We start from the raw sequence: 26,406 nt of genomic DNA, 5'->3' as shown, positions 1-26,406 counted from the left end.
AAATGGCATCATGTAAGTTGCGCTGACAGCGACACAGAGGTCCCCCCCCCCGTTGACAGTTCACGAGCGCATATGTCTCCCGTCCACCCACCACCCGTCCACCCCCGCCCCGTCCACCCAGTCAAAAAATCCCCACTACACCACTGTAGAAAGGAACTCACCTTGTGGTAAACCCGCAAGAAAAGAAGCATTCGATCTCCATACTGTTTCAGAAATAATCCTTGAAGTGGTTTGGAACATAATACGGTGTTTAATAAGCTTGGTGTTTTCAGCAAAACACTTCAGAGACATGTTCTGTATAGACATGGCCCTATAATATATTGTTCAAATATAGCATAATAGTTGAGCTTTAAGAACTGAATATACTCTTGAAATCTTTCCCCCTTGTTCCCCAGACTCCTGTGAAGAGTGAGGAAGACGAGGCTCTGAAGGCTCACAGAGAGGCGAACCCTGAGCGCACGGCGAGCGGTCGGGTGCAGCGAGTGTCCGCGCAGGTCGCTAACTTCCACCTCGCCGAGATCGCCAACAACGAGCTGCCCAAAGACTGGCCCAAGAGGAAGTTCCAGTCCGACCTGGTGCCGGACGACAAGAAGGCAAGAGCAGAATATCTTCAATGTATATGTAGAGTTGGGGGATATATGAGAGTATGTTTCTTTATTGTAAATTATTCCAACAGAGGAAGGTGGTGTTGATAGAGAAATCGGAATAGAGTGGTCTAGGAATGATTGGTAAAACCTGGAAATGAATCTGCATTTTCAGCACTTTTGTTACTTGTTTTTGGTTGTAAACCTGAAATAAGAAAATGAGGCGACTTTAGCTTAGCGGTGGTGATGTGAAGTCATGTGACCGTGCTGTAGTTCCTTTATAGCCCATCATTAGCCACCTTTAGCTTAGCGGTGGTGACGTGAAGTCATGTGACCGTGCTGTAGTTCCTTTATATCCCAACATTAGCCACCTTTAGCTTAGCGGTGGTGACGTGAAGTCATGTGACCGTGCTGTAGTTCCTTTACAGCCCAACATTAGCCTCCTTTAGCTTAGCGGTGGCGACGTGAAGTCATGTGACCGTGCTGTAGTTCCTTTATAGCCCAACATTAGCCACCTTTAGCTTAGCGGTGGTGACGTGAAGTCATGTGACCGTGCTGTAGTTCCTTTATAGCCCAACATTAGCCTCCTTTAGCTTAGCGGTGGTGACGTGAAGTCATGTGATCGTGATGTAGTTCCTTTATAGCCCAACATTAGCCTCCTTTAGCTTAGCGGTGGTGACGTGAAGTCATGTGACCGTGCTGTAGTTCCTTTATAGCCCAACATTAGCCTCCTTTAGCTTAGCGGTGGTGACGTGAAGTCATGTGACCGTGCTGTAGTTCCTTTATAGCCCAACATTACCCGCCTTTAGCTTAGCGGTGGTGACGTGAAGTCATGTGACCGTGCTGTAGTTCCTTTATAGCCCAACATTAGCCTCCTTTAGCTTAGCGGTGGTGACGTGAAGTCATGTGACCGTGCTGTAGTTCCTTTATAGCCCAACATTAGCCTCCTTTAGCTTAGCGGTGGTGACGTGAAGTCATGTGATCGTGATGTAGTTCCTTTATAGCCCAACATTAGCCTCCTTTAGCTTAGCGGTGGTGACGTGAAGTCATGTGACCGTGCTGTAGTTCCTTTATAGCCCAACATTAGCCTCCTTTAGCTTAGCGGTGGTGACGTGAAGTCATGTGACCGTGCTGTAATGCCTTTATAGCCCAACATTAGCCATCTTTAGCTTAGCGGTGGTGACGTGAAGTCATGTGACCGTGCTGTAGTTCCTTTATATCCCAACATTAGCCACCTTTAGCTTAGCGGTGGTGACGTGAAGTCATGTGACCGTGCTGTAGTTCCTTTATAGCCCAACATTAGCCACCTTTAGCTTAGCGGTGGTGACGTGAAGTCATGTGACCGTGCTGTAGTTCCTTTATAGCCCAACATTAGCCTCCTTTAGCTTAGCGGTGGTGATGTGAAGTCATGTGATCGTGATGTAGTTCCTTTATAGCCCAACATTAGCCTCCTTTAGCTTAGCGGTGGTGACGTGAAGTCATGTGACCGTTCTGTAGTTCCTTTATAGCCCAACATTAGCCTCCTTTAGCTTAGCGGTGGTGACGTGAAGTCATGTGATCGTGATGTAGTTCCTTTATAGCCCAACATTAGCCTCCTTTAGCTTAGCGGTGGTGACGTGAAGTCATGTGACCGTGCTGTAGTTCCTTTATAGCCCAACATTAGCCTCCTTTAGCTTAGCGGTGGTGATGTGAAGTCATGTGATCGTGATGTAGTTCCTTTATAGCCCAACATTAGCCTCCTTTAGCTTAGCGGTGGTGACGTGAAGTCATGTGACCGTTCTGTAGTTCCTTTATAGCCCAACATTAGCCTCCTTTAGCTTAGCGGTGGTGACGTGAAGTCATGTGATCGTGATGTAGTTCCTTTATAGCCCAACATTAGCCTCCTTTAGCTTAGCGGTGGTGACGTGAAGTCATGTGACCGTGCTGTAGTTCCTTTATAGCCCAACATTAGCCTCCTTTAGCTTAGCGGTGGTGACGTGAAGTCATGTGACCGTGCTGTAATGCCTTTATAGCCCAACATTAGCCACCTTTAGCTTAGCGGTGGTGACGTGAAGTCATGTGACCGTGCTGTAGTTCCTTTATAGCCCAACATTAGCCTCCTTTAGCTTAGCGGTGGTGACGTGAAGTCATGTGACCGTGCTGTAGTTCCTTTATAGCCCAACATTAGCCTCCTTTAGCTTAGCGGTGGTGACGTGAAGTCATGTGACCGTGCTGTAGTTTGTAGCCTAACTTTAGCCTCCTTTAGCTTAGCGGTGGTGACGTGAAGTCATGTGACCGTGCTGTAGCTTGGAGCCTAACGTTAGCTTTTCACTTTTCTAGGTTTTATTTATGCTTTTAAAAATCATAAAATATGTGATATAAGCCTTTTATTGACCTCATCCTGGATATGCTTCTCTTCTCAGTTGAAGTACGCCCGGCCCGGTCTGCCTGCCTTCAGTCAGGAGGTTCTGAGGAAGTGGAAGAATGAGGTGAAGCTGCAGAGGAAGGTCCAGTGTCCCAACCAGGTAACAAACAGCATCACGCTTGGTTATCATATTTGGTTCTATTTCTATTCATCTCAGGATTTTCATCAATTCCTAACTAAGTGCAGAACCCAGGATGTAACTTGATACGTGTCTTCCTCAGGGTTGTTGCTCCGTGTACACCAGTGTGTCCGGACTCAAAGCTCATTTGGGACTCTGCAACAAGGTACGTCAGCTTTCTTCTTTAACTCTGAAATATAATATGCAGCAGAGTACAAATCCCATGCATAGTCAAGTCAATATTAACATGTATTTAAACATGTTCCAGTCTTTGATTACAAGACATTTGGCTTTTTTTCTGGATTAACAGGAATAACTAAGTAGGTCTCCATATCTTCGTGATTTAATACAGACGTTCTGCTTACAGTATGATCACAATGCAGATGCAGTGAATAGTTAAGATTAGGTACAACATATTTAAGGGCATCATAATCCTTTCATGTCTCTTTGGTTTCTTCTCATCTCAGGGCGACTTTGAGGCTGGAAAGTACAGATGTCTGATCTGTAACAAAGAGTTTAACTCTGAAAGTGGAGTGAAGTACCACATCAACTCTGTCCACTCTCAGGTAAAACCCCTCCTCTCAAACAGGTCTCTTTAACCTTGTCTACAGAATAAATAAGAATGTGTTCTCTCTGGTTAAACACCTGAACTTTGAAAGAACATCCATAACATTCACCTGTTTGCAACTTACAAATTATTTATCTAATATATCATATTCCAATTACTTGTATATATACTCTCCTTGCACTATTTCTATTTTATTTGTATTTACTTGCACTATTACCAGTTGTATTGTGTTGCACTGTTGAAGGAGCCTGTGACCTAAGATTGTCATTGACATATCTACACTGTAGCTATGTACACATGACAATAAAAGCCTTGAATCCTTGAATCCTTGGTTGTAGACTACATTAAATCTAAATTTCCCCTCCTCCTGTCTAACAGGACTGGTTTGTGACGAACAAAAAAGCCTCTAAGAAGTTTGAGAAGTTCCTGAAGAACCAGCCCAAGGAGTTCATCCAAAACGTGGACAAGCAGATCGTAGACCAGTACCACCACCATCACACACACCATCAACACCACCAACACCAGTACCAGCAGCACCCAGAGGTGGGTACCTGTACTTTCTACTTCTTACATGTTGAACACAAATACCTGTACTTTCTACTTCTTACATGTTGAACACAAATACCTGTACTTTCTACTTCTTACATTTTGAACACAAATACCTGAACTTTCTACTTCTTACATTTTGAACACAAATACCTGTACTTTCTACTTCTTACATGTTGAACACAAATACCTGTACTTTCTACTTCTTACATGTTGAACACAAATACCTGTACTTTCTACTTCTTACATGTTGAACACAAATACCTGAACTTTCTACTTCTTACATTTTGAACACAAATACCTGTACTTTCTACTTCTTACATGTTAAACACAAATACCTGTACTTTCTACTTCTTACATGTTGAACCCAAATACCTGTACTTTCTACTTCTTACATGTTAAACCCAAATACCTGTACTTTCTACTTCTTACATGTTAAACACAAATACCTGTACTTTCTACTTCTTACATGTTGAACCCAAATACCTGTACTTTCTACTTCTTACATGTTAAACCCAAATACCTGTACTTTCTACTTCTTACATGTTGAACACAAATACCTGTACTTTCTACTTCTTACATGTTGAACCCAAATACCTGTACTTTCTACTTCTTACATGTTGAACACAAATACCTGTACTTTCTACTTCTTACATGTTGAACCCAAATACCTGTACTTTCTACTTCTTACATGTTGAACACAAATACCTGTACTTTCTACTTCTCACATGTTGAACACAAATACCTGTACTTTCTACTTCTTACATGTTGAACACAAATACCTGTACTTTCTACTTCTTACATGTTGAACCCAAATACCTGTACTTTCTACTTCTTACATGTTGAACACAAATACCTGTACTTTCTACTTCTTACATGTTGAACACAAATACCTGTACTTTCTACTTCTTACATGTTGAACACAAATACCTGTACTTTCTACTTCTCTCATTTTCCAAACAGGCTGGTTCCTTTAGTCTGAATGTGTGTTTAGTGGCGTGATCATTATTATTTAGAGTCATTGCGTGCCTATTGATTTGAACACAATCCGTGTATCCATCATTTCCTGGTCTTCTCTAAAGAAGAGGGACCAATGAAAACGTTGTCATGTTGCCGTTGGTCACCATGGAAACATTCATTAGCTAACAATGACATTATTGTTCTATTAATATAAAGGGAGGTCAGGTACTCTTTAAAACAGCTGCTAGTTATGGGTACTTTTTACTGAAGTACATTTCAAAGCCTCTTTACTTTGACTTGAGTAAAGAAGTTTAGTCAGTACTTCTACTTTCACCAGAGTATTTTTAAACACGAGTATCTGTACTTCTACTTGAGTAAAGGATGTGTGTACTTTTGCACCCCATTCAGCACCCTCATCAGTCCATGCAGCACCCTCTTCAGCCGCTGCACCACCTCCAGCACCAGCACCACCTCCAGCACCAACATCAACACCTGCACCCAGAGAACCAGCACCTCCATCAGCAGGCGGAGCAGCCCGCGCTCCACTACACCTCTCTGGAGCCTCCTCCTGGGTCCATGTGGGTGGAGATGGAGCGGATCGGAGCCATGCCGACACCGGAGCAGGCTCCTTTAGAGATGGAGACGATGGTGGATGGAGGCAAAGAGGACGGGATGGTGGAGGGGAAACGGAGGAAGAAGGAGGTGGGGATGGGTGACGGGAAGCAGAAGGATTGCTTTGCTTTTGGAGGTGGAGGTGGAGGTAATACTGTCAGCCAATCAGAGGTGGAGCAGCAGGACAGGCGGAGACACGTTGACCAGTGGAACCCGAAACGACCCGGCATCATGGAGACTAATCCTGAGGCTGGGAAAGGACAGAGGAACACTTAAAATAACACTAAATACTTAACAGAGGTGGAAAAAGAGACCGTGGACACTTAAAAATAACACTTAACAGAGACCATGGAGTGTCCCTCCGTCCTTTATTAGCCGTGACGTAGAAGAAAACGAACCACGGGACGAACAAGGTGAGAAGGCAGCTGATGATTTAACGTTTTTAAAAAGTGGAGGAAATGATGGAAACCGTCCCAACATCCTAACATGGATAAATGAGACACTTCTGGTTCGGAGACTGTCGTGAAGTGGTCTTCATTGTATAGAGAACTGTAGTATCTGTGTTTATCTGTAATAGATTATTTTCTGCAACTTTAAATGTGTCCTATTCTTTTGATAAACCCGTCTTTCGTGTTTACCTTAAAGGGAAACATTAAGAGAGGCTGCTAACAGGATTTTAATAGACTCTGAAAATATAAATAATATTTTGTGCCTCTTAAACGTATGATTTGTATATTTTCATAATACTCATCTTTACTTTTACTTACAAATTATTGGCCTTTTTTGGGCGTAGTGAAATTAGAAATGTCACTTTTTCTGGTATAATTGGATAGCAAAAGGATTCCCCTCCCCATGCTCCTTCCCCTTTCATCAGTAGGTTTGATTTTATTGACAGGGAAAAGTTCATGGCTAGCATCAAGAAGCCGTTTTTAAACTAAGACTGGTTGCAGCTCCTTGTCCACTTATAGTAGTTAAAGCAGGCAAATCGAGTATGAAAATCAAGGAAGCAAATTCAAGGCAAATGCACAAAAAGTAAAGACTTCAGAAAACCCAAACCACTCTTTTGGAGTACAGAACAATATCAAAAAATGACAAATTACTTTAAATGTATTCCCATTTGTTTGGAAGTCCTTAGAAGCAAATGTGAGTCAAACAAAGACTAGTCCTTTTTAAAGCAGCTCATGTCAGCCCACCTCTCGATATCACACCCCTAACACTCTCAATATCTACTTTCCAAAACACAGAAAAACAACAATATAGGTTTTTCAAGAAGGTAACATACTTGATGTGATTACTTAGAGTTTAAATCTGCCCCAAACAGACAACAGTTTTTTAGTTGTGTTCCAACACTCTGAATCCATTTCTTTTGAGTTAGCTATAACACAAATCTAAACCAAGGGAAGATCCAAACCACTCTGGTTGAGTACAGAACAACAGCAAGAAAAGACAAATTGCTTTAAATGTATGGAAGTCTTTAAAAGTAAATGTGATATGAAATAATCTGATGCCCAAAATGTTGGACTAGTCCTTTAAAATGTCAGCCTATATCAGGATATTATACTGTTAATATCTAGTTTCCAAAACACAGAAAACAACCATATAGGTTTGTCAAGAAGGTAAAATACTTGATGCGATTATTTGCAGTTTAAATCTGCCCAAAACAGCCAATGTGGAACAGTCCGTATCCATTTCTTTTGAGTTAGCTATAACACAAATCTAAACTAATGGTATTTTTACCAGTTTTTCTAAGAAACTAGTGACATATTTTCATTTTCCTCAGAATATGTAGCTCTGTTTAACATACATATAATAACAACTGCTCTGGAACTAGTGAGTAAGAAGACCTTTTATTAAGATGCGTTTTCCATGATATTAATGATTCTAACTTAAATCAGTTTTAAACATTCCAGGCAGGAGTTTATCAGCCGTGAAGAGTGAAATAAAGCACATACATATAATTGGTTCAGAGTGGCTGTTAACAAAACAACATATAAATGTGACTGTGACAGTAACTGTGACGAAGGAAAGCTAACACACAAAGCATTTAACACGGAGGGCGACTGTTTGTCTTTCTGTTTATTTAGAGACAGAATATATAACCGATAGCATGTAGCTTAATGTTCATACTTATGCATTTTGTATCTACTACAGTGAGTTATGGATGGTTGTCAGTCATACGTTGGTGTCGTCTTAACAATATTTGTTTTTTTACAACTTAAAAGCATTTCTGAATGTATTAATTTCCCCCTCTGTTGTGCACTTCTTAAACCACTTTCCTTCCTTTAAAAAAGAAAAAGGAACATTGGTTTATCACCCATGATTAGATTCCTATATTTACTGATTCTGGTTATAGTGCTTTACCCGTCATTAACTTTCATCAGATGAGTTTGAAATGGAAAGCCTCCTTGGACATGGGAAGTATTTCAAAAAGAAGGTCAGACAGTGGTGGAGAACATGCAAATATCTATTTAGGACCATTTTATTCTCACTTTAATGTCTATTTACTTAAAAGAAAGTAATGAAAATGCTTTTTTAATAGAATAAATGTTTATTTGTTTGTTCCTTTTGCCTTTGGTGCTAGCATGTTGCAGTATTTAATAAGACTTTTTGATTTACTCAGTTTTTGATGACGTTTAAATTAGCTGCTTTTAGTCTTTGTTTAGACACTGTATGTCTAGTTATTATTTTAAATAATCATAATGGTGTAATACTCATCAGTTTAATTCATTACCTAAGTCATTGGATTTCAACGTTATGGCTTGTGACCCCTTGAAATGAATGGTATCTTCTTGCAACCCATCGGCAGTCGTTGCATGTTAGGGATGCAGCTAACGATTATTTTCAGTCTTTGAATATTAGAAAATTGTGGAAGACATCCATCCTATTTTCTCAAAGTCTAAGGGGATGTCTTTAAATGTCTTGATTTTTCCGTCCAGAATCTAAATGTATCCAGTTTAATGGGATGTGAAATATAAGAGCATGAACAATCCACATTTAAAAACGCGGAAAACAACATTTTATACAATTTTTACTTTTCAGAAATAAGGTTAAACTCTCCTTGCTTTGGAAATACTTCCCATGTCCTCTTATGCTTGTGACCAAATCGTTATCACTATGTGCGCACTTTGAACAGTTTGATAGCACAAAGGGAAGGAGCTCTTACAAGTGACCTGCTTTGTTATCAAGAAAAAGTCAAAGCATTAATATTTTAGTGCAATTTCGTACCAGTAATTCAAAAAGTGAAACTCCACATTTCATTTTTTCCCGGTCATTTGCACTTTTTGTCTCACTGCTGTCTCATCCTTTCATCTGAATGCTGGAGTACATGACTTGAATCCAGATTAATTCACAAATAGTACGCCTGTATTGTTAAATGTTTTGTATTTTAGTGCCAAGAGAGGAGCTGTCATACTGTAGGCAATAGAAACCAAAACGATTACATTATGAAATGTATTTTTTTGTATTTAATAGAGAGGACTAGTGAGAGGCATTCAATATAATTCCAATTACGTGGGCTGAGTTTTTTTTAAATAGTGTTGTTAACTGTGCAGTAGAGAAGCTCTGTGAATTAATGAAACATGAAGAAAATAATGAGAATGTGTCCTGATGTTTTGAGCCTCATCCATACAGACAATAATACAGTTTATATTACCTTGGTCATATTTGAATAACTGTTCAGTTAATAATCTCGTATTATTTGTAAACACACAAAGAAAGCACTTAATTTGTCCATGTGTAATTAGTTATAACCTCAGTGTTATAAATCTGTACATTTAAAATGTTACTACTTGTTTTTTAGAAGTTACGTGCTGCTATTACATATTACCAGCATTGTTATAACCACAGATGATTAAAAGTTTAATTAATGGTCGTTTTGGGCTCTGTGTCTTCATTAACAATGATGTGGGGAATGAACGTGTCAAATACTGTTACAAGTAAAACTCCTGAAATCAAAATGTTACTCAAGTAAAAGTAGAAAAGTATTCTCATCAAAATATAGTGAAAGTAGCGACAGTAAAAGTAGTCATTGTGCAGATAGCTCCATTTCAGAATAATATATATGATATGTTTTATAATGATTGACTATTAAGGTGTTCTCAAAGCTGGTAAAGGTTCAGCTAGTTTGAATGGCTTTGTATACTGCAGGGTAGCTTGTGGATTTACTCCAGGTGGAACTAAAGTCTGATTTAACACTTGATTATATTTCACATCATTCATCCACATCTGTAAAGTAACTAAAGGTGGAGTTGAGTACAAGTACACTATTTACCTCTGAGTTGTACTGGAGTAGAAGCACAAAGTAGCATACAATGGAAATTCTCAAGTAAAGTACAAGTATCTCAAATTGTACTTGAGGACAGTACTTAGACATGTACTTAGTTACTTTACACGACTGACCAGATTGTCCTGTTACAATGACAAAATGAATCAAACAGCCTTCCCTGTCTTGTTGTGGAGTAGAAGTACAAAGTAGCATAGAATGGAAATACTCAAGTAAATAATAATACATGTGATTTTTATAACGCTGTTCCTAATGCTCAAAGACACTTTACATAAAGAACAGAAACAACACAAAGAAAACAAAAAAACAGATAGGTAGGTAGGTAGGTAGGTAGTTAGTAGTTCCCCCAATTTGGAAAAGGTTTGCTTGCAGCAGCATAAAAAATAAGGCAAGAGAAATTAAGACACAAGAAATAAACAGTCCAAAATATTTCTGAAATAGAAATAAAAAAGAGCTAAAAAGTTTTAAAAAGATATATATAGCCTATATATATACATGTGGACAATGTACATGTGGAAAGGCAAATTTCCAGTAACAAATATAATGCAGGATATTATTGCGCAAGAAATGTATTATTCAATATTACATTGAATATACATGTAAAATGTACAGTGTCCTAATCCGAGGGCGGAGTAAAATGGGGGGGGTACATCTACTTAGTTGCTTCAAATATTTACAAAAAAGTCATAAAAACATGATTTGAGGACTACATAAACCTCTGCAAGTGTTGATATTGAGTGAGGCTCTAACTCTCACAGGTGTAGTTCCCTGCTCCGCTGATATGGGGCGGTGTGTTTCTCCACGCTGTACAGTAACATGGCGGTCTGATGTCAGCAGAATGTGAGTTTCAGAAACCGGAATCAGGTTCAAACAAGGCGGCGGGGACTGTCAATATTGGACCGTACGGGAAAGAATAACGACTACACACAGATGCCCGTTATTTCTCCACGGCTCCGGTGATATTACACGGGTTACTTCACGGTAGCAGATTTGGGACTCGATCCCGTGTGACCGGATTCTAGTTTCCCCGGACTCGGTACGAGGTTTTTCAGCCTTTGCCACCGGACCGGGAAGCCTCTGGTACATGAAGGGTGAGGTTTTAAAGGTTATCAGTATTATTATTTGTGACGTTTATCGGTTACCGGATGGTTTTAGGAGTCACTTAACGGCAGTAAAGGAAGCACCAACGGCCACTCTAGCCTGTTAGCATTAGCTTTGTGATGCTAGCATGATAGCTGACGAGTCACCGGGAAAACACATGTGAAACAAAACAATTGTAACTCGATATGTATTATCCTTGTAACATATGCCGAATTGATAAGTGGTTAAAATTCATTCGAAATTAATAGTTTATATCTAGTTAATAGTCCATTTACCCGTGAAATATACACAATAGCATAGAATTATCACTGCTTATTATTCTCAGAAATCGGCCAAACAAATGCGAAACAAAAGTATTAAAACAATTGTTAATTTGATATGTATGATACTATAAACATATGCCGAATTGATAGGTGGTTAAAAGTCATTAGACATCTTTATCTATTGACCCATTTAAACTTGAAAGTACTGAAGATAGCAAAGAATTATCATAATACTCCACGAGATTTGGTTTAATATTCTCAAACAACGCGATAACATGCCTGGCTCTTAAACTCCAAACATATTTGTATTGATAATATTGACTTAGTAAGCTTTCAGGTTGTTTAAAATAAAATAAAGACGTTGCTTGCAATGTTGTTGAATTGTGTCTGTCAGTCCAGAGACACACTGAAATATTACTGTATGTGTCACTGTATACCTCTTTAAGTAATGAATCCTCAGTAGTTTGTACTATATTCTCAGATATCATACTTCTCAGATGTGGTTTGGTTGATATATCGGTCTTCATTTTGGTTTATTCTCTCAGTAGGAGCTCATCCATACACTTGCTCCATACATGAGGAGGCTCCTGACAACACCACCACAGCACAACAAACCCAGGGCCTATGGATCCTGTTGACTCTGGACAAGGTAATACAGGCAATCACACCTAAAGATATCAAATAATATCTATTTGAAAGGTGCAATGTCAAGATACTGTTGCAATAGAAACTAAAATTGCATGTTGTTGACTCCTGCGGTCAGTTATGGAGGAGCACTTTGAGTTTCAGAATAGCAACACTGTTTATACTAATGCATAATAATCAGGATGATAAAAATCTCTGAAGCTGTTTGGTCTCAATCAAATATAGTGTTAAAAGTTTTATTACCGGATTGATCGTATAGCCAAGTGGTTAGGGCACAAGTCTCTGTGCTAATCTCAGAGCATTGAGTCCCTGGTTCAATTCCTGGCTGGTAACTGTGTGTTGTAACTTTCCAAAATATGCTGTTCCTTGTGTGTCTTTATAAAACAATGACGTCCCTTAATTGTGCGTGCAGACGTTCACAATATTGTATAGATAGATACTAACTTTATTGATCCTAATTTGGGAAATGATTTAATCATAGAACCAGAAGTTTGTTCAGACATTCAAATATAATACTTAAAAAAGTGGAAAAGATAATTAACAATTAAAAATAAAATGAAAAATATTAACAATATAAACAAAACAATATAAAATATTCTGGATAATTAAAATCAAAGTCAAAAATGCTACAGGATCCAACATAGCATTATATTCTGGTATTTAGTGTATTCATAGCAAGTAACTCTTGACGGTGAATTGCATGGTCTTTTATCGTAAAGCTCAAGTTTTTCAATTGTGGTTTTGATACATTTCAATGATTTCTACATACTATTTCTCTAATGTCTTCACTCTCCCCACAGGGCCAGACCAGGGTTGCCACATATCACCCAGTTCCAAAGGACGACAACGCAAGAAAAATCCAAAATATTTGGACTATGAAACTGAAGAGGTGACCAATGTGCAACGCTCCCCTCGAAAAAGACAGAGCTCAGGAAGAGGAAAAGGAGCAGCTTCTGAGAAGTCTCCGGTAAAGAATGGAACTAATGAGGACACCACACAACAGACTGAAGACGGGGGTCAAGACGAAACTGACAAAACACTTTCAGAGTCGGATGAAACTCCTAAAAAGGCAGTGAGAGAGAAGAAGACTCCGGCCAAAAAGACTCCGCCCAAAAAGACTCCGGCTAAAAAGACTCCTGCTAAAAAGACTCTTGCTAAAAAGACTCCGGCCAAAAAGACTCCGGCCAAAAAGACTCCTTCTAAAAAGACTCCTGCTAAAAAGACTCCGGCTAAAAAGACTCCAGCTAAGAAAACCCCCGCCAAACAAACTCCCACCACTGATGAGAGTCCTCCAACTGATGAGGGTGGGATTGTAGATGCTGTGCAGGAGGAAAATGGGACCCCAAAGCCTAAGAGAAAGTATGTGAAGAAGCAGCAGCCTGTAAAGGAAGTGGTGATAGAGGAACCGCCGAATGAAGCCGAGGAGGAGACGACGCCGAGCGGACGCCGCAGGAGAGGAGCGGCTAAAGTGTGAGATACACAGTTTAAACTGTATTACTTAGCAAGTGACAAAGGTGCAAACATACATGATATACACTTTAAAAATATGCAATTGAGCATTTGTATAATGCATATTTCATGTTACTTGTTAGACGCTTTTATCCAAAGTGACTTACATACTCAATACTGTAGGCAATCCCCACAGGAGCAATTTGGGGTGAAGTGTCTCAGGGACACAACGACATGCTGACTGCAGTGGGGTTCAAACCTGTGACCCCCTGATACGAACACAAATGCACTAATCCACTACGCCACACGCCTCCCTATATATATATATATATATATATAAGTCTGGCCATATATATATATATATATACATACAACTAGATTAGTTATTTAGATATTTCTTTTCTATGTATTGTTCCTTTTTTATATGGGTATTTTTTAACTTTTGTATAGAGTTGTTTATATATATTAGGCTCCTACTGAGCATATATATATATATATATATATATATATATATATATATATATATATATATATTTATAAAACGTCAAATCAAGCAATCTGATTGGTTCTTAGCCGTGATATACTGAGCGTATACCACGGGTAGAATTGTAAATTACTTTTCACAACAAGTCAGTATCCCTCCGCGTCTGAGAAAAACAGTATACCGTTGGGTTGCTTTTCATACTGGAACAAGAAAGCAGCGGAGAAGTAACGGGGCAGAATGCCTCCTTTTTACGAAGCGGTCCAGACATAGACATCAAACGGCAAAACATATTCAGTGTGCAGTTCCTTTGGCATTAGGGCAGGGATATCTATACTTTCCAAGGTTTGACATAATGAATTGTGCTACTTTTAAAGCAAGCAACGATGTTTTCAAATCTGTAATCAAATAGGTCCGCAAAAACACTATGGACCAATCAAATTGCTTGATTTGACTTGTCAGTTTTATAAATATATTTGAATTTCTTCCGTTACGAAACAAACTTACAAAGCATAAGATGGAAACATTTAAGATTAACTTCGACCTCCGGGGGAGTCTTACTATGGAGGAGTGGATTGAGGAGTGCCTATCTCCAGAAAAAAAAAAAGCACCTAACGACGACATGCAGAGCTACGTGAAGAGCAGGTAGACCAACTGGGAAAGTACCACCATTCAAAAGCTTTCTGATGCGGGTCTTGAAACAAAGCACAGAAATTATGACCGTTAGTGGCCACAGGTGCGAAAGCTCCCTCCAGAGCTACTGGAAGCCGAATCTCGGGGACCCGAGAAAGTGGAGCAATATTCTCGCCACGCCAAGCAACAGCCTCGAACAACCTCAACCTATACAAGTGACCACGTAAGCCATTCTACTGATGCTGGACAGTTTTTCAGTGGGTGCACAATAAACAGCAACATACACATTCGTGTAAATAAATAGCCAAATAATGGATCAACGCTCTCTGTCTAATATGTTCGCTAGCTGTTAGTGTTGTTGCATAGCAACCACCTCGCACTAAGTTTTGTGCAGAAGGCAACGGAGGGACTATTTTATTTTGAACATCATTATTTACTAATAAAAACTATTTAAATTAGAGTGAGTATTTTTATTTCATATTGCCACACTTGGTAACCGTTTTATAAAAGCAATAGCTCTAAGCTAAGGGGGTTGTCGACCCTCCGCTTCGCGTCGGGCCGAACCACGCCCCTTAGCTGTGATATAATGAGCATATACCACGGCCTGAAGTGAGCTATTGCTTAAATATATGTATGTATAAATAGTAATATACATTTGCACATTTCTGCTTTAACTTCCTATGTTTGTATTCATATTCTTTCTATTTTATTTGATGTTTTATTTAGTATTTTACCTCTGATTTTTATATAAATATCTTTATTTTATTTAGTATTTTAATTAAACATTCCTACTTTAACGTCTTGTGTTTATATAAATTGTTTTTTTCCATTTTTTTTTTTTTTTTTTAGATTTGACTTAATACCTTTTTTATTATACATATTTTTTATTTTATCGTATCTTTTATTGAACATCTTACTTGTACTGAAGTTCTTATGTTTATTTGAATAGTTTTATTCCAATTTTATCTTTTTTGGGACTTTTTCAATTAACCTTTTTTTTTTATAGGAAAATCTCTTTTTATTTTTCCTGCAAATTCTTACTATTAAAATATTCTGATACACTCAAAAAGTAATTAATACGTAGAGATATGTACTAACATTTTTGATGCTTTGACGATATTTTTCTATTTACTTCAATGAGAGCAATGAAGTCTTTTTATATTTAAAATAATGTAAACAATGTGTTTTACATCATTTCTCCAGGGCGTTGAAGTACCTCCACGACTTGGCTGAAGAAGAGCTCGGTCACCCCAACGATGACTTGGGCTCCCAGCCGGAGAGCAAGGTCCCTCGCACAGAGTGGAAAGGTCTCAAAGGAAACAAAGGTACAGTGGAAATAAATAAATACATGTTTACAAATGTACCAGGTTCGTTAAAGGCCTTGGGACTTTTGTTGAATGTTTTATTTATTTAATTGTTTATTTGGCAGGGACAATGCACAGTAATGAACACTTAAAACATTAAAATGTGTCAATCGTAACAGTGCCAGATTTAGCTTTGAGCTAATTTCCATTCCTCTGTCCTTCTCTCTCATTTCCAGCCTCTTACCTTCTCTGTCAAATAAATGCAAGAACACACACACAACACTTTTTATAAAATGTGTCACACTCTCAGTTAAAGATAACCAGCTTTGTATATCATGTTCTAAAGTGAATAAGACACTGACTGCGGGGACTCATTTAAACTGCCGTAAGTCACTGTAGTTGCAAACAACACTGTATTCTACACCTGAGTGTTTTCCTTAGGTACTAGGAGTTTAAGTGTATTGTTATCTTTTTGAGAGGCAAGCCTTTGTTTCTAGTCTTTATGCTAAGCTAATCACTGGCTCCATCTCCATGAGAAAGGAATAGATATTTTCTACTGTTTCCGCCAGACCAGGGCTGAGAGGGCATCCAGCCCGAGAGCGGGGGGGGGGGGGGGATTCCGGTTCTTTTTAGTGAGCCGGATCATTTGGCTCGGCTCACTAAGAAGAGCTCCTAAACCACTCTTCATTTTACCACAGTTCACCACAGAGCCTCATACCCTTGCCACACGAGGACGAAAACGGTCGTTTCTGGTACGTTTCTGGTGCCTGTTGCGTGTGGACCGAAGACTTTTTTGATAACGATTGCGGACCGTTATCGTTTTCGTCCTCGTGTGGCAAGGGCATCAGTTTCGCCGCTGCGAGGCTCCGGCGCTCACAGTTCACGCGCGTGCTCCACTAGCACCCCCCGTCAAGGCTCGCCGGCAGTACACTTTCCGTCACAGGAACACGCTTTGCTGGTGGCGAAAAGAATCCCACCAGACTCCTTTGCCCCTCCAACAGAGGGATGTTTTTGTCCCTTTTCCTTTTCGTCATTTGAAGAGATAAAAACTCTCGATCTTCGCTCTTAATTTTTTTTAGAGTTTTTTTTTTCCTCTGCTCGAGTTCAGGACGTTCCGAGCTGAATAAGGGCGTCAAATGACGGCAAGACGCCCCCCTGGCGGAAACGCTAGGTTTGGGAAAGAAAGCATGGAAAATGTATTCTTCAAATCTGTATTGCTGACATGTTAGATATCATAAAGCTTTTTAAGAAAAAGTGTGATAGTATCTAAATCATCAAGTGACATTCAGGACCAGTTCTGTTCCGCATTAGGTGTTTTCTCACAGCTCACCACAATTTGTCCTTCTCTATTTGAAATCCTGGTTCCAGGCTGAGCGTTTAGCATCATGGTAGCGTAGCATTATGCTAAGATAAGAGGGTGACGTGCATGTCCCAACACTTCCTGTCATGTAGTTGTGGGTCAGAGGTCAGAGGTCAGGGCCGCGCTGCAAGCATAGATCACAAATAGCAGGACAGTAAACGCTTAGCCCAGTTTGTCACTTCTCTGATTGAGGCCTCTTGGAAACCATTTCTATTAACATTTATTGTTCTTACCACCTTTCATCCACAAAAAGTAATTTTAATTAATGTATGTTATATTCAATTCCTATGTCATACACATTTTGCACTGTTGTATATGATCTCTGTGTGATTATCTTTTTATAAATATTTAATGAGAATTGTTGGTCAAAAGAGAACAACTTTCTTTGCTAATGAATACATTTCTGATCTAGTATTGATATAGTTTGTCATTTTAAAGTGACAATAGACAACTTTCCCCCTCGTAACATTGTATTATAGTTAAATAAGTTCAAAAATAAACGTGTTTATTGCCAGTTTAGTTATTTTAGACATACCCTAATAACATTATTTACCTATATCTCTCCATTAACGTTGATTTCTCTTTGGCATTATTCACCTGCAGGGGGTAAAGGCAGAAAGCGGAAACGTGCAGACTCCGACTCTGCAGGAGACGAGGACTTTGTTCCAGATGCTGGTGAAGAGGAGGATGCTGAGGATATGGAAGATGAAGACGAAGACGAAGCAGCAGAGGAATCGGGCTCGGACTCAGAGGCATTTGGAAGAACTCCAGGAACCTATAATGTGAACCGAGGCCCTGTAAGTCCAATCTGATGCTTCATTGTTATTGGTCATTTTCACATTTTACCCAGAAACTAGTAAACAGCTTTGAAATAAAACAGCAAGATCTTCTTTCATTTACAATCGAAAGGATTCATAACTGCGATAATGACTGTTCCGAAAATGAAAATCCTTATTATTTGAATGAAAATGAAATGTTCTTTGAGGTACAACGTAGATATCTGCAGGACTGTAGCTGAAAAATGAGAAATAACAAATGCACATATTAAGTGGTGCAGTAATGAGTCCTATAACCCAGAAAGGAGTCAGCATCTTACCACTTCCTCTTCCCTCATCTCAAAGTCAAGGTTTTTACTAACATGTTTTTGGTTGTTAGCCTGAAATAAGGTGTTTAACACAAGCTGAAGAGATTTCAATTCTACGTCATAATTTGCGGTTGCTATCAAGTGTCTAAATGACTAAACGTCATCACGCCCAACATTAGCCACATTAGCCAACTCTTAGCAGTGGTGACGTGAAGTCACGTGACCGTACTGTAGTTTTTTTTATAGCTCAAAATTAGCCACCTTTAGCTTAGCGGTTGTGACGTGAAGTCATGTGACCGTGCTATAGTTTTTTTTATAGCCTAACGTTTACTTAAAATGTAAAGTGTTGTTAATATTTGGTTTGGCTTAAATAACATGTGTAAGCAACATATAAACATTTCCCACAATAATCTTGAATCCAATTGGAAAATTTCATTGACTTTTTGCCAAGGGAGAAGTTAATGCTAACTTTTGGGTCGACCAAAAAAAAAAAAAAAAAGTTATCACTACCTCACACTTAACTACAATTGAATCGATCTGATCTCCTTTTCGTCTGCAGGGTGGCCCATATGTCAAAACCCCCAACGGACTCCACAGCGGCATCATGAAGACAGTTTGGGACGCTACTGAGACCACCAAGAAATTGTGAGTAGCTAACGGCTAACTAACTGCTAACTAACAGCTTCAGCCTGGTTTTGCCTACAGAGAATGTCGCAGCTACCTTCCTTTGTTTCTATAAGCCAATTAGGACGCCTTTCAAAACAGACAATTTGAATGCGTTGTCTTTCAAAAGTTACGTTTACTCATAGTTGTAAATCTGTAAATCATAGTATATCTGTTATGTTATGAGGTCCAATGTTTTAACGGTTTAAAACTGTGTCTTGAAGGCATCTTCCAAACAAGTTGCCCATATCTGTGTCCTTTAAAAGGCTGGGAATAGAGTGCCACAGTGACGCGTCCTAAAACCCGGAAGGGAGTTAGCATTTTACCACGTCCGGTTCCTTCGCTAAAAAGCAATGGGATTTCTCCTCAGGATTTGGAAAATATCTGGAAATAAGGTCTGTGGTTGAGACATATTGAAGAGACGGATCACGTTTTGTTCTACGACATTAAATCCATCAGCAGTGACCCCACTGGTGATTTCTGAAGAGTTGACGTGTCTGAAAAACAATGGTTGTTACCAAGTGGCTGAATAGGACTACAGAAGTTGAGGTCGTTGTACGTCATTACACCGAACACGTAAACACTCCTCTAAGTTTGTTTACCCTGTTCTGCTTGAAAGCAAGTCCCTGCCTCCTGCAGACTGTTCAAACAAACACTTCAACTTGAACCATTTAGAATCTGTGTGTTTGAATATGGATCTTAAGTTGGCGTGACGTTGAAGCAGCGACCCTGCTGTAGTTCCTTTATAGCATAACGTTAGCATTTTGCTTCTGGCGACTAGATTTATGATTCGAAAATGATAAAAGTAGTGTAGACATGTGGAGATTATCCGGCTGAACAAAACGTGATCCCTCTCTTAAATGTGTCTGAACCACAGACCTGATTTCCAGCTATTTTCCAAAATCCTATGGAGAAATTGCATTGCTTTCTGTCGAAGGAACCGGAAGGAGTTTACTTCCTGGTTTTAGAACGCGTCACCGTGGCTCTCTATAGAAGTCTTTTATATCCCCTTGACTACAGAGGTCGCCACTAGGTGACAATGTTATTCAACCCTTTCACAAAAAACTCGAAGTGGCTTTAACGAAGAATATTATGAATTATATGATTTGTACCTTTATGTTGGGCATTGCTGAAGAAATGCTAAACTAAGATTGAAAAGATATGCAATACATCTATATTGTTATATGACACTTGATATCGTAATATTCTAAGTGTTTTCCTTTCCTGAATTTAAGTGCTGCTTTTAAGTAAAGTCATGTACTTCTCTGAATTCACCACACTGTTTTATCATTAGTTATTACATCCACATTACTTATGATTAATGTATTGATTTGAAAGCATTAATGGTGAACCCTACAGTTTAGATATTGCGGGATTTGATCGTAAACATTTCGGATATTTCATTTTTGTTGATCTCTTTCAGCTTTAGTGCAAACATGCAAAACAAAATGAGAAACCTGTGCGGGCAGAAATGTCCGCATTGGGTTATTGTTTTTATATTTAGATGGCAGATTAATTATCATCACAAAGTGTCATTACACTTAATCGAAGAAACATCCACCCTGCAGCAGTCAGTTATTAAGATTCACTGATGTGTCAAACTGCTCTGCAAATAAACATTTAGAGACGAGCACTCGGTAACCACGGCGATGGTTATCTTGGGTGTGTGATTGAGTGTGTGATGTGTGTGTTTTCAGCCGGGAGGAGCACTACAGCAGCTGGGAGTTCCCCAAGTGGATCCCCTCCTCCAGCGACTGGCACCTCGTTCCTCAGAGGTAGTTCACCTTTGACCTGTGTTAGTTATTGAGTGAGAGGATACAAAGCACTGGACATTTTAAGTGAAATTGTGTGAAACAGTTTGGCCCTAACGGTTCGGCTTTTCCCCTCTGAGGATTCCTTTAAGACAAGTGTTTTCATTATAAAGACTTGCATGGCCATCGTTAGATTTTTTGATCAGACATGCTTTTAATGTCATCTTTTTATTAAGCACTTTGGTCATGATTGTGTTTTTAAAGGTGATTTTTATATTAACTTGACTTTTCTACACTAATGGATGGTGTGAAGTCATCAAATTAAGATCATACTCATATATTAAAGTTGTATTTTTGTTGAGAACACGTTGCAATGATGCACTTTAAAGGTGCTTAACAGAAACAATGGCCATTGCAGTAATACTTCTATCAATTTGACTGATTTTTACGTTATTTTATGAACAAATGTCTAATCCAAGCAGGCCTTTTTAGACTAGTTCTAGTTCTCAAAGCTAGAGTATCAACGTGGCAAGATATGGTTTGTTTATTTGCCCTTTTGTACCGAGGCACAATGTTTTATCACGGTACCAAAACCTCACCGAAATGTGAAATGATTACTACTCTGATTTAAATATGCACTTGGTAATTTAACAAGTATATGTTTTATATAATAATCCAGCCAGGTGTTGTGTGTACTCCTAATACAGCATCATCAGTCGTCTCTTATATGTATCTTGTTATTTCCTGTGTGTTTCTCAGTGACGTGGAGAAGTACCTTCCTCAGGAGCTCCAGTCTGCGGCCTTCAGAGTGTCCAGAGACGGCCTCAGTGAGGAGGGGGAGACGCCTCTGCAGAGACTCAGCAGGTCACACTGAGCATCTTATTACAATATTACATAACATGTCTTAACACAATATAATACTTAGCATTCAACGATATCTAATTTATTGCTTTGCTATACACATATACTTAACGACTCTGGCTAAATGTATGACTCCTTAATGCTGAATATATTTAATTCTATCAATGCTTGTTGCAGTGTTTTAAGACAGTTATCAAAATAAATATTTATATTAAGCTTTTTCTGTTCAAAGAATTGAGCATTGAGTGATAAATCTTTATTTCGGTTTTCATTGGACGGATGATTGAATTTGCATATTCCACTTTGATGCATTTTGACTGTTGTAATTGTTCTCTCTTAATTGGTTATATTATATTACATAGTATATATTTTGGGTTTATTTTGTTCTCCTTAAGCCTCTTTTTAAGGTCAAACATTAAGGTAAATCAAAGCTGTCTTGTGAAGTACGCTAAAATAATCTATTTCTAATTTAGAAAATGTTTAGATTTGATCCATTTGTTGGAGATTTGAAATAAAGTAAGATTTATGTTTGAGTGTTAATTCAGCGATATTTAAAAAGTCAGATTTGGCGTTTTCAAGTGAAATCTTCCTTTTATTTTTATTTTTTTGAAAGCCTTTGTGTTTGTGTTCCAGGTTCTCTGCGGTGCCGGCTCACTCGGAGCGCTGGGACATGCTCCTGTTTGCGGGGGGGCCGGTGTGGGCCACGGAGTGGTGTCCGACCCCTGATGGAGCTCCGGCCTCGCAGTACCTCGCTGTTTCCTGCCACCGAGGGATGGACGACCAGCACGTTTTCAACAAGACGTACGGAGGCCCCGCCCTGCTCCAGCTGTGGGACCTCGGCCTGCTGAAGTACAACTGCAGGTAAACAGGAAGTGGATAACTGAAAGTGATTCTTTTTAAGACTAACGTTTTCCTGCACAATCGACTGATGCTTTTGTGTTGAATATTTTTTGTCTCTGTCAGAGTTTATTTTGAGGTAGTTGCAACAATTTGACGACCTACTCATTTGTCTTGGATTCTTCTTTAACGTTATTTTTCATGCAAAACAGTTTTTTAAGCCTCTCATTTATTGAAATTTGCTGATTTCTCGGTTTTATATCAAGAAAAATCGTCAATATTTGGAGAAAAAAAAAACTTGTCTATGTTGAGATGTGCTGCTTGTCTTTCTGACATCAATACAATTGACTATATTTTGGGTTTGGACTGACAAAATAAGGCATTTAAAAACATCACCTACCTTGAAACTGGGACGGCCCTTTATCAAATATAAAGATTAGGGCCGAGACTTTAACGCGTTAATTAAGATTAATTAATTACACAAATTAACGCGTTAAAAAAATTAACGCATTTTAATCGCACTTATTTTTGCACCGCGGAACGTTTCTCACTGGATGAGTTTCAGGGGTACCGATTACACTGGAGCACCAACTAACGTTCATGACTTCAGACAACAACAAACCACAGTGAACAATAGTCAAACATGAACGAAGAAGCTGATGAGACCGCTTTGGTTGGCCCCGTGGATGGGACATTTTGTTTTAAAAAACGGACGGATGGAAGCGTCAATAAGAGCACGGTTGTTTGCAAATTATGCAAAAAGGAATTTGCATATCACCGCAGCACATCAAGCCTCAAGTATCACCTCAATGCAAAACATATAGCAGCTAGCGTGGAAGCTAGCGTGGACGTTAGCCCGACTCGGAGTTCAAGGACCCACACCCAATTTTAAATCAACTGTTGGTAAATCAACAAAGTCTGTTATGGCCTCTGAAGCAACAGAGAGATGTTTTCTAATAGTCAGGGTTTCCAATGTTCTGAATGTACTTGAAAGTATTTTGTTTTACTTCAAAAACAAAGTGTTATAGTTTACAGAAGGTCTACCTACCTATAGGCTACCTGAATCTCTGAAATGTACTATATTCCTAAATATGCTATTGCTACACTTTATGGCCAGTGAACCACCTTGAAAAAAATAAACAATGTTTTGTTGCTTAAGCTTATGTATTCAGTCATTATTCAATGGTATACTAAAATCCATGTGAACAAAATTGCTTCTCACTGTTCTCAGGTCAGATATTTATATGTGATTAAAAATGCGATTAATTTCGATTAATTAATTACAAAGCCTGTAATTAATTTGATTAATTTTTTTAATCGAGTCCCGGCACTAGTAAAAATGTTTTCTATTCATCCTCGTTGTTTGTTTTGCCTGAAGCATCCTCCTGTGTCTCCACAGACCTGAGTCTCCTCCAGCTCTGTCCTACGGCCTGGCTCAGGACAAAGGCTTCATCTGGCAGCTGAGCTGGTGTCCTGCAGGAGGCTGGGAGCCCCCCCTCTGCGACAGGAAGGTGAGTGCTCCTCACTGTGATGTAAACTTCAGAAGCAATGGAGACGAGACTCAGAGAGACACGGGGAGAGCAGGAGCTTAGCTGCACTGCTCCCAAACTATGGAACTCTCTCCCCCTTCACATCCGACAGTCTGACACAATCACCACATTCACCTCCCTCCTCTCTCCCCACCTGTTCAGATCAGCCTACTCACTGTAGTGCCACATGTCCTGTTTCAATACATGTTCCCTGTTACAGTCCTTTTGTACTGTCTTAAACCTTTCCTTAGAATATGTTATGAATTGTAAGGTGTCCTGGGGTGCTTTGAAAGGCGCCTCTAAATAGAATGAATTATTAAGTATTATTATTTGCTGCAGCCACGAGGCGACACAGCTGTTGCCAAACCAATTCTGAAGATCTCTACCCCAGATAAATGTATTTAGCTGGTTCTGAGAGAATAATCAACATGCTCCATATCAAGATAGAGCACTATAATAACACCTCTATCAGCTGAAGCTTTGATTGTAATGTGTACATAGCTACAGTGTTAATGAAACTCTGAGGTCACAGCCTCCTCCAGCAGTGCAACACAAACAACAGATAAAATGGTGCAAGTACATACAATAAAATAAAATAGAATAGAAATAGTGCAAGTATAGTCTATATTCAAGTAATTGGAATATGATATATTAAACAAACTGATAAACTGGGTCAAAGTTATGGGCCTAGGAAGCTATTACCCCCACACTGATTTTTAAAAGGCTAGTCCATGCGTATTTGGTCTGGATTGCTTCGTCAGTGTTTGACCATTTAAAAAGAGATATTTATATTAAGCTTTCTTGTTAAAACAATTAATAATAATAATAATAATAATACATAATATTTATATAGCGCCTTTCACGAAACCCAAGGTCGCTTTACAAGTCGGGTAGGGGGGGGAGTAGGGGAAAAGAATTGAGTGATAAATCTTTTTTTAAAAATTTTTATTGGACAGACACTAGAGAATGCTTATGTACTGTACATATTCCACTTTGATGCAATTTGTCTTCTGTAATTGTTCTCTCTTAATTGGTTATATTATATAACATAGTATAGTATATATTTTGGGTTTATTTTGTTCTCCTAAGAATACATATATATATATAGGGAGGCGTGTGGCGCAGTGGATTAGTGCATTTGTGTTCGTATCAGGGGGTCACAAGGTCAAACATTAAGGTCAATCGAAGCTGTCTTGTGTTCTACGCTAAAATAATCTATTGAACATTTGATCCAGGGTATTGGGTTAATATGTTCTAATGATCTTCCACCAAAGGCCCCTCTCCTGCCCAGACTGGGTCTCCTGGCTGTTGCTACCTCCACTGGTGTGGTCACCATTTACAGCCTGCCCCACCCTGAGGCTCTGCTTTCCAACAACACGCCGGACAACTCTGGTGAGTCTGGATGTTACACTTCAGATGTGTTGACAGTATGTATACAAGCCTATTGGCATGGCAACAGTGACATAGGGTCATAATTCATTTCCTTTGTCCAGAGATGGCAAAAGTACACACATCCTTTACTCTAGCAGAAGTAGATACTCATGTTTTAAAATACTCTGGTGAAAGTAGAAGTACTGACTAAACTTCTTTACTCAAGTCAAAGTAAAGAGGCTTTGAAATGTACTTCAGTAAAAAGTACCCATAAATAGCAGCTGTTTTAAAGAGTACCTGACCTCCCTTTATATTAATAGAACAATAATGTCATTGTTAGCTAATGAATGTTTCCATGGTGACCAACGGCAACATGACAACGTTTCCATTGGTCCCTCTTCTTTAGAGAAGACCAGGAAATGATGGATACACGGATCGTGTTCAAATCAATAGGCACGCAATGACTCTAAATAATAATGATCACGCCACCAAACACACATTCAGACTAAAGGAACCAGCCTGTTTGGAAAATGAGAGAAGAAGAAAGTTCAGGTATTTGAGTTCAACATGTAAGAAGTAGAAAGTACAGGTATTTGAGTTCAACATGTAAGAAGTAGAAAGTACAGGTATTTGAGTTCAACATGTAAGAAGTAGAAAGTACAGGTATTTGAGTTCAACATGTAAGAAGTAGAAAGTACAGGTATTTGTGTTCAACATGTAAGAACCAGCACCTTACCGTGGTAGAGAGGTTTGTGTGCCCTGATGAACCTGGGGGCTGTGTTGTCTGGAACCTTGTGTTCCTGGTAGGGTCTCCCATGGCAAATTGGTCTCAGGCAAGGGGCCAGACTAAGATTGGTTCAAAAGACCTCATGAAAGACGACACACGAAGTGAGGATACCCGGCCCGGAGGAAGCCCGGGGTCCCCTTCTGCAGCCAGGCCCAGAAGGAGGACTCGTCGGCGAGCGTCTGGTGGCCGGGCTTGCCACGGAGCCCGGCCGGG

At 39.2% G+C, this 26,406-nt stretch overlaps 2 protein-coding genes across 4 annotated transcripts in view; both read left to right on the top strand.

The window, feature by feature from the left end:
- The window catches only part of znf512 (zinc finger protein 512), a 19,247-nt gene extending 9,584 nt beyond the window's left edge, over window positions 1-9,663 (top strand). Inside the window, exons 12-17 of the mRNA XM_079645335.1 lie at window positions 363-593; window positions 2,987-3,088; window positions 3,210-3,272; window positions 3,574-3,672; window positions 4,053-4,217; window positions 5,589-9,663. Of these exons, the coding sequence (XP_079501461.1) occupies window positions 363-593; window positions 2,987-3,088; window positions 3,210-3,272; window positions 3,574-3,672; window positions 4,053-4,217; window positions 5,589-6,068 (1,140 nt within the window). The 3' untranslated portion in view covers window positions 6,069-9,663. The remainder of the gene's footprint in view (window positions 1-362; window positions 594-2,986; window positions 3,089-3,209; window positions 3,273-3,573; window positions 3,673-4,052; window positions 4,218-5,588) is intronic.
- Window positions 9,664-10,771: 1,108 nt separating this feature from the next.
- The window catches only part of gtf3c2 (general transcription factor IIIC, polypeptide 2, beta), a 50,258-nt gene continuing 34,623 nt past the window's right edge, over window positions 10,772-26,406 (top strand). Inside the window, exons 1-11 of one of the 3 annotated variants that reach the window (XM_079646329.1) lie at window positions 10,772-11,154; window positions 11,984-12,087; window positions 12,884-13,553; window positions 15,850-15,971; window positions 17,914-18,107; window positions 18,954-19,039; window positions 20,755-20,832; window positions 21,568-21,672; window positions 22,303-22,530; window positions 23,906-24,017; window positions 25,310-25,427. In XM_079646329.1, coding sequence (XP_079502455.1) covers window positions 12,063-12,087; window positions 12,884-13,553; window positions 15,850-15,971; window positions 17,914-18,107; window positions 18,954-19,039; window positions 20,755-20,832; window positions 21,568-21,672; window positions 22,303-22,530; window positions 23,906-24,017; window positions 25,310-25,427 — 1,738 coding nt within the window. In that variant the 5' untranslated portion in view covers window positions 10,772-11,154; window positions 11,984-12,062. Of the gene's footprint in view, window positions 11,166-11,983; window positions 12,088-12,883; window positions 13,554-15,849; window positions 15,972-17,913; window positions 18,108-18,953; window positions 19,040-20,754; window positions 20,833-21,567; window positions 21,673-22,302; window positions 22,531-23,905; window positions 24,018-25,309; window positions 25,428-26,406 lie in introns of all 3 variants that reach the window. The other 2 variants (XM_079646327.1, XM_079646328.1) reach the window with 2 other exon arrangements.

Source organism: Notothenia rossii (assembly GCF_949606895.1).
Source record: "Notothenia rossii genome assembly, chromosome: 8".
Classification (NCBI taxonomy): domain Eukaryota; kingdom Metazoa; phylum Chordata; class Actinopteri; order Perciformes; family Nototheniidae; genus Notothenia; species Notothenia rossii.
This window is presented reverse-complemented; position numbering and strand designations above follow the sequence as displayed.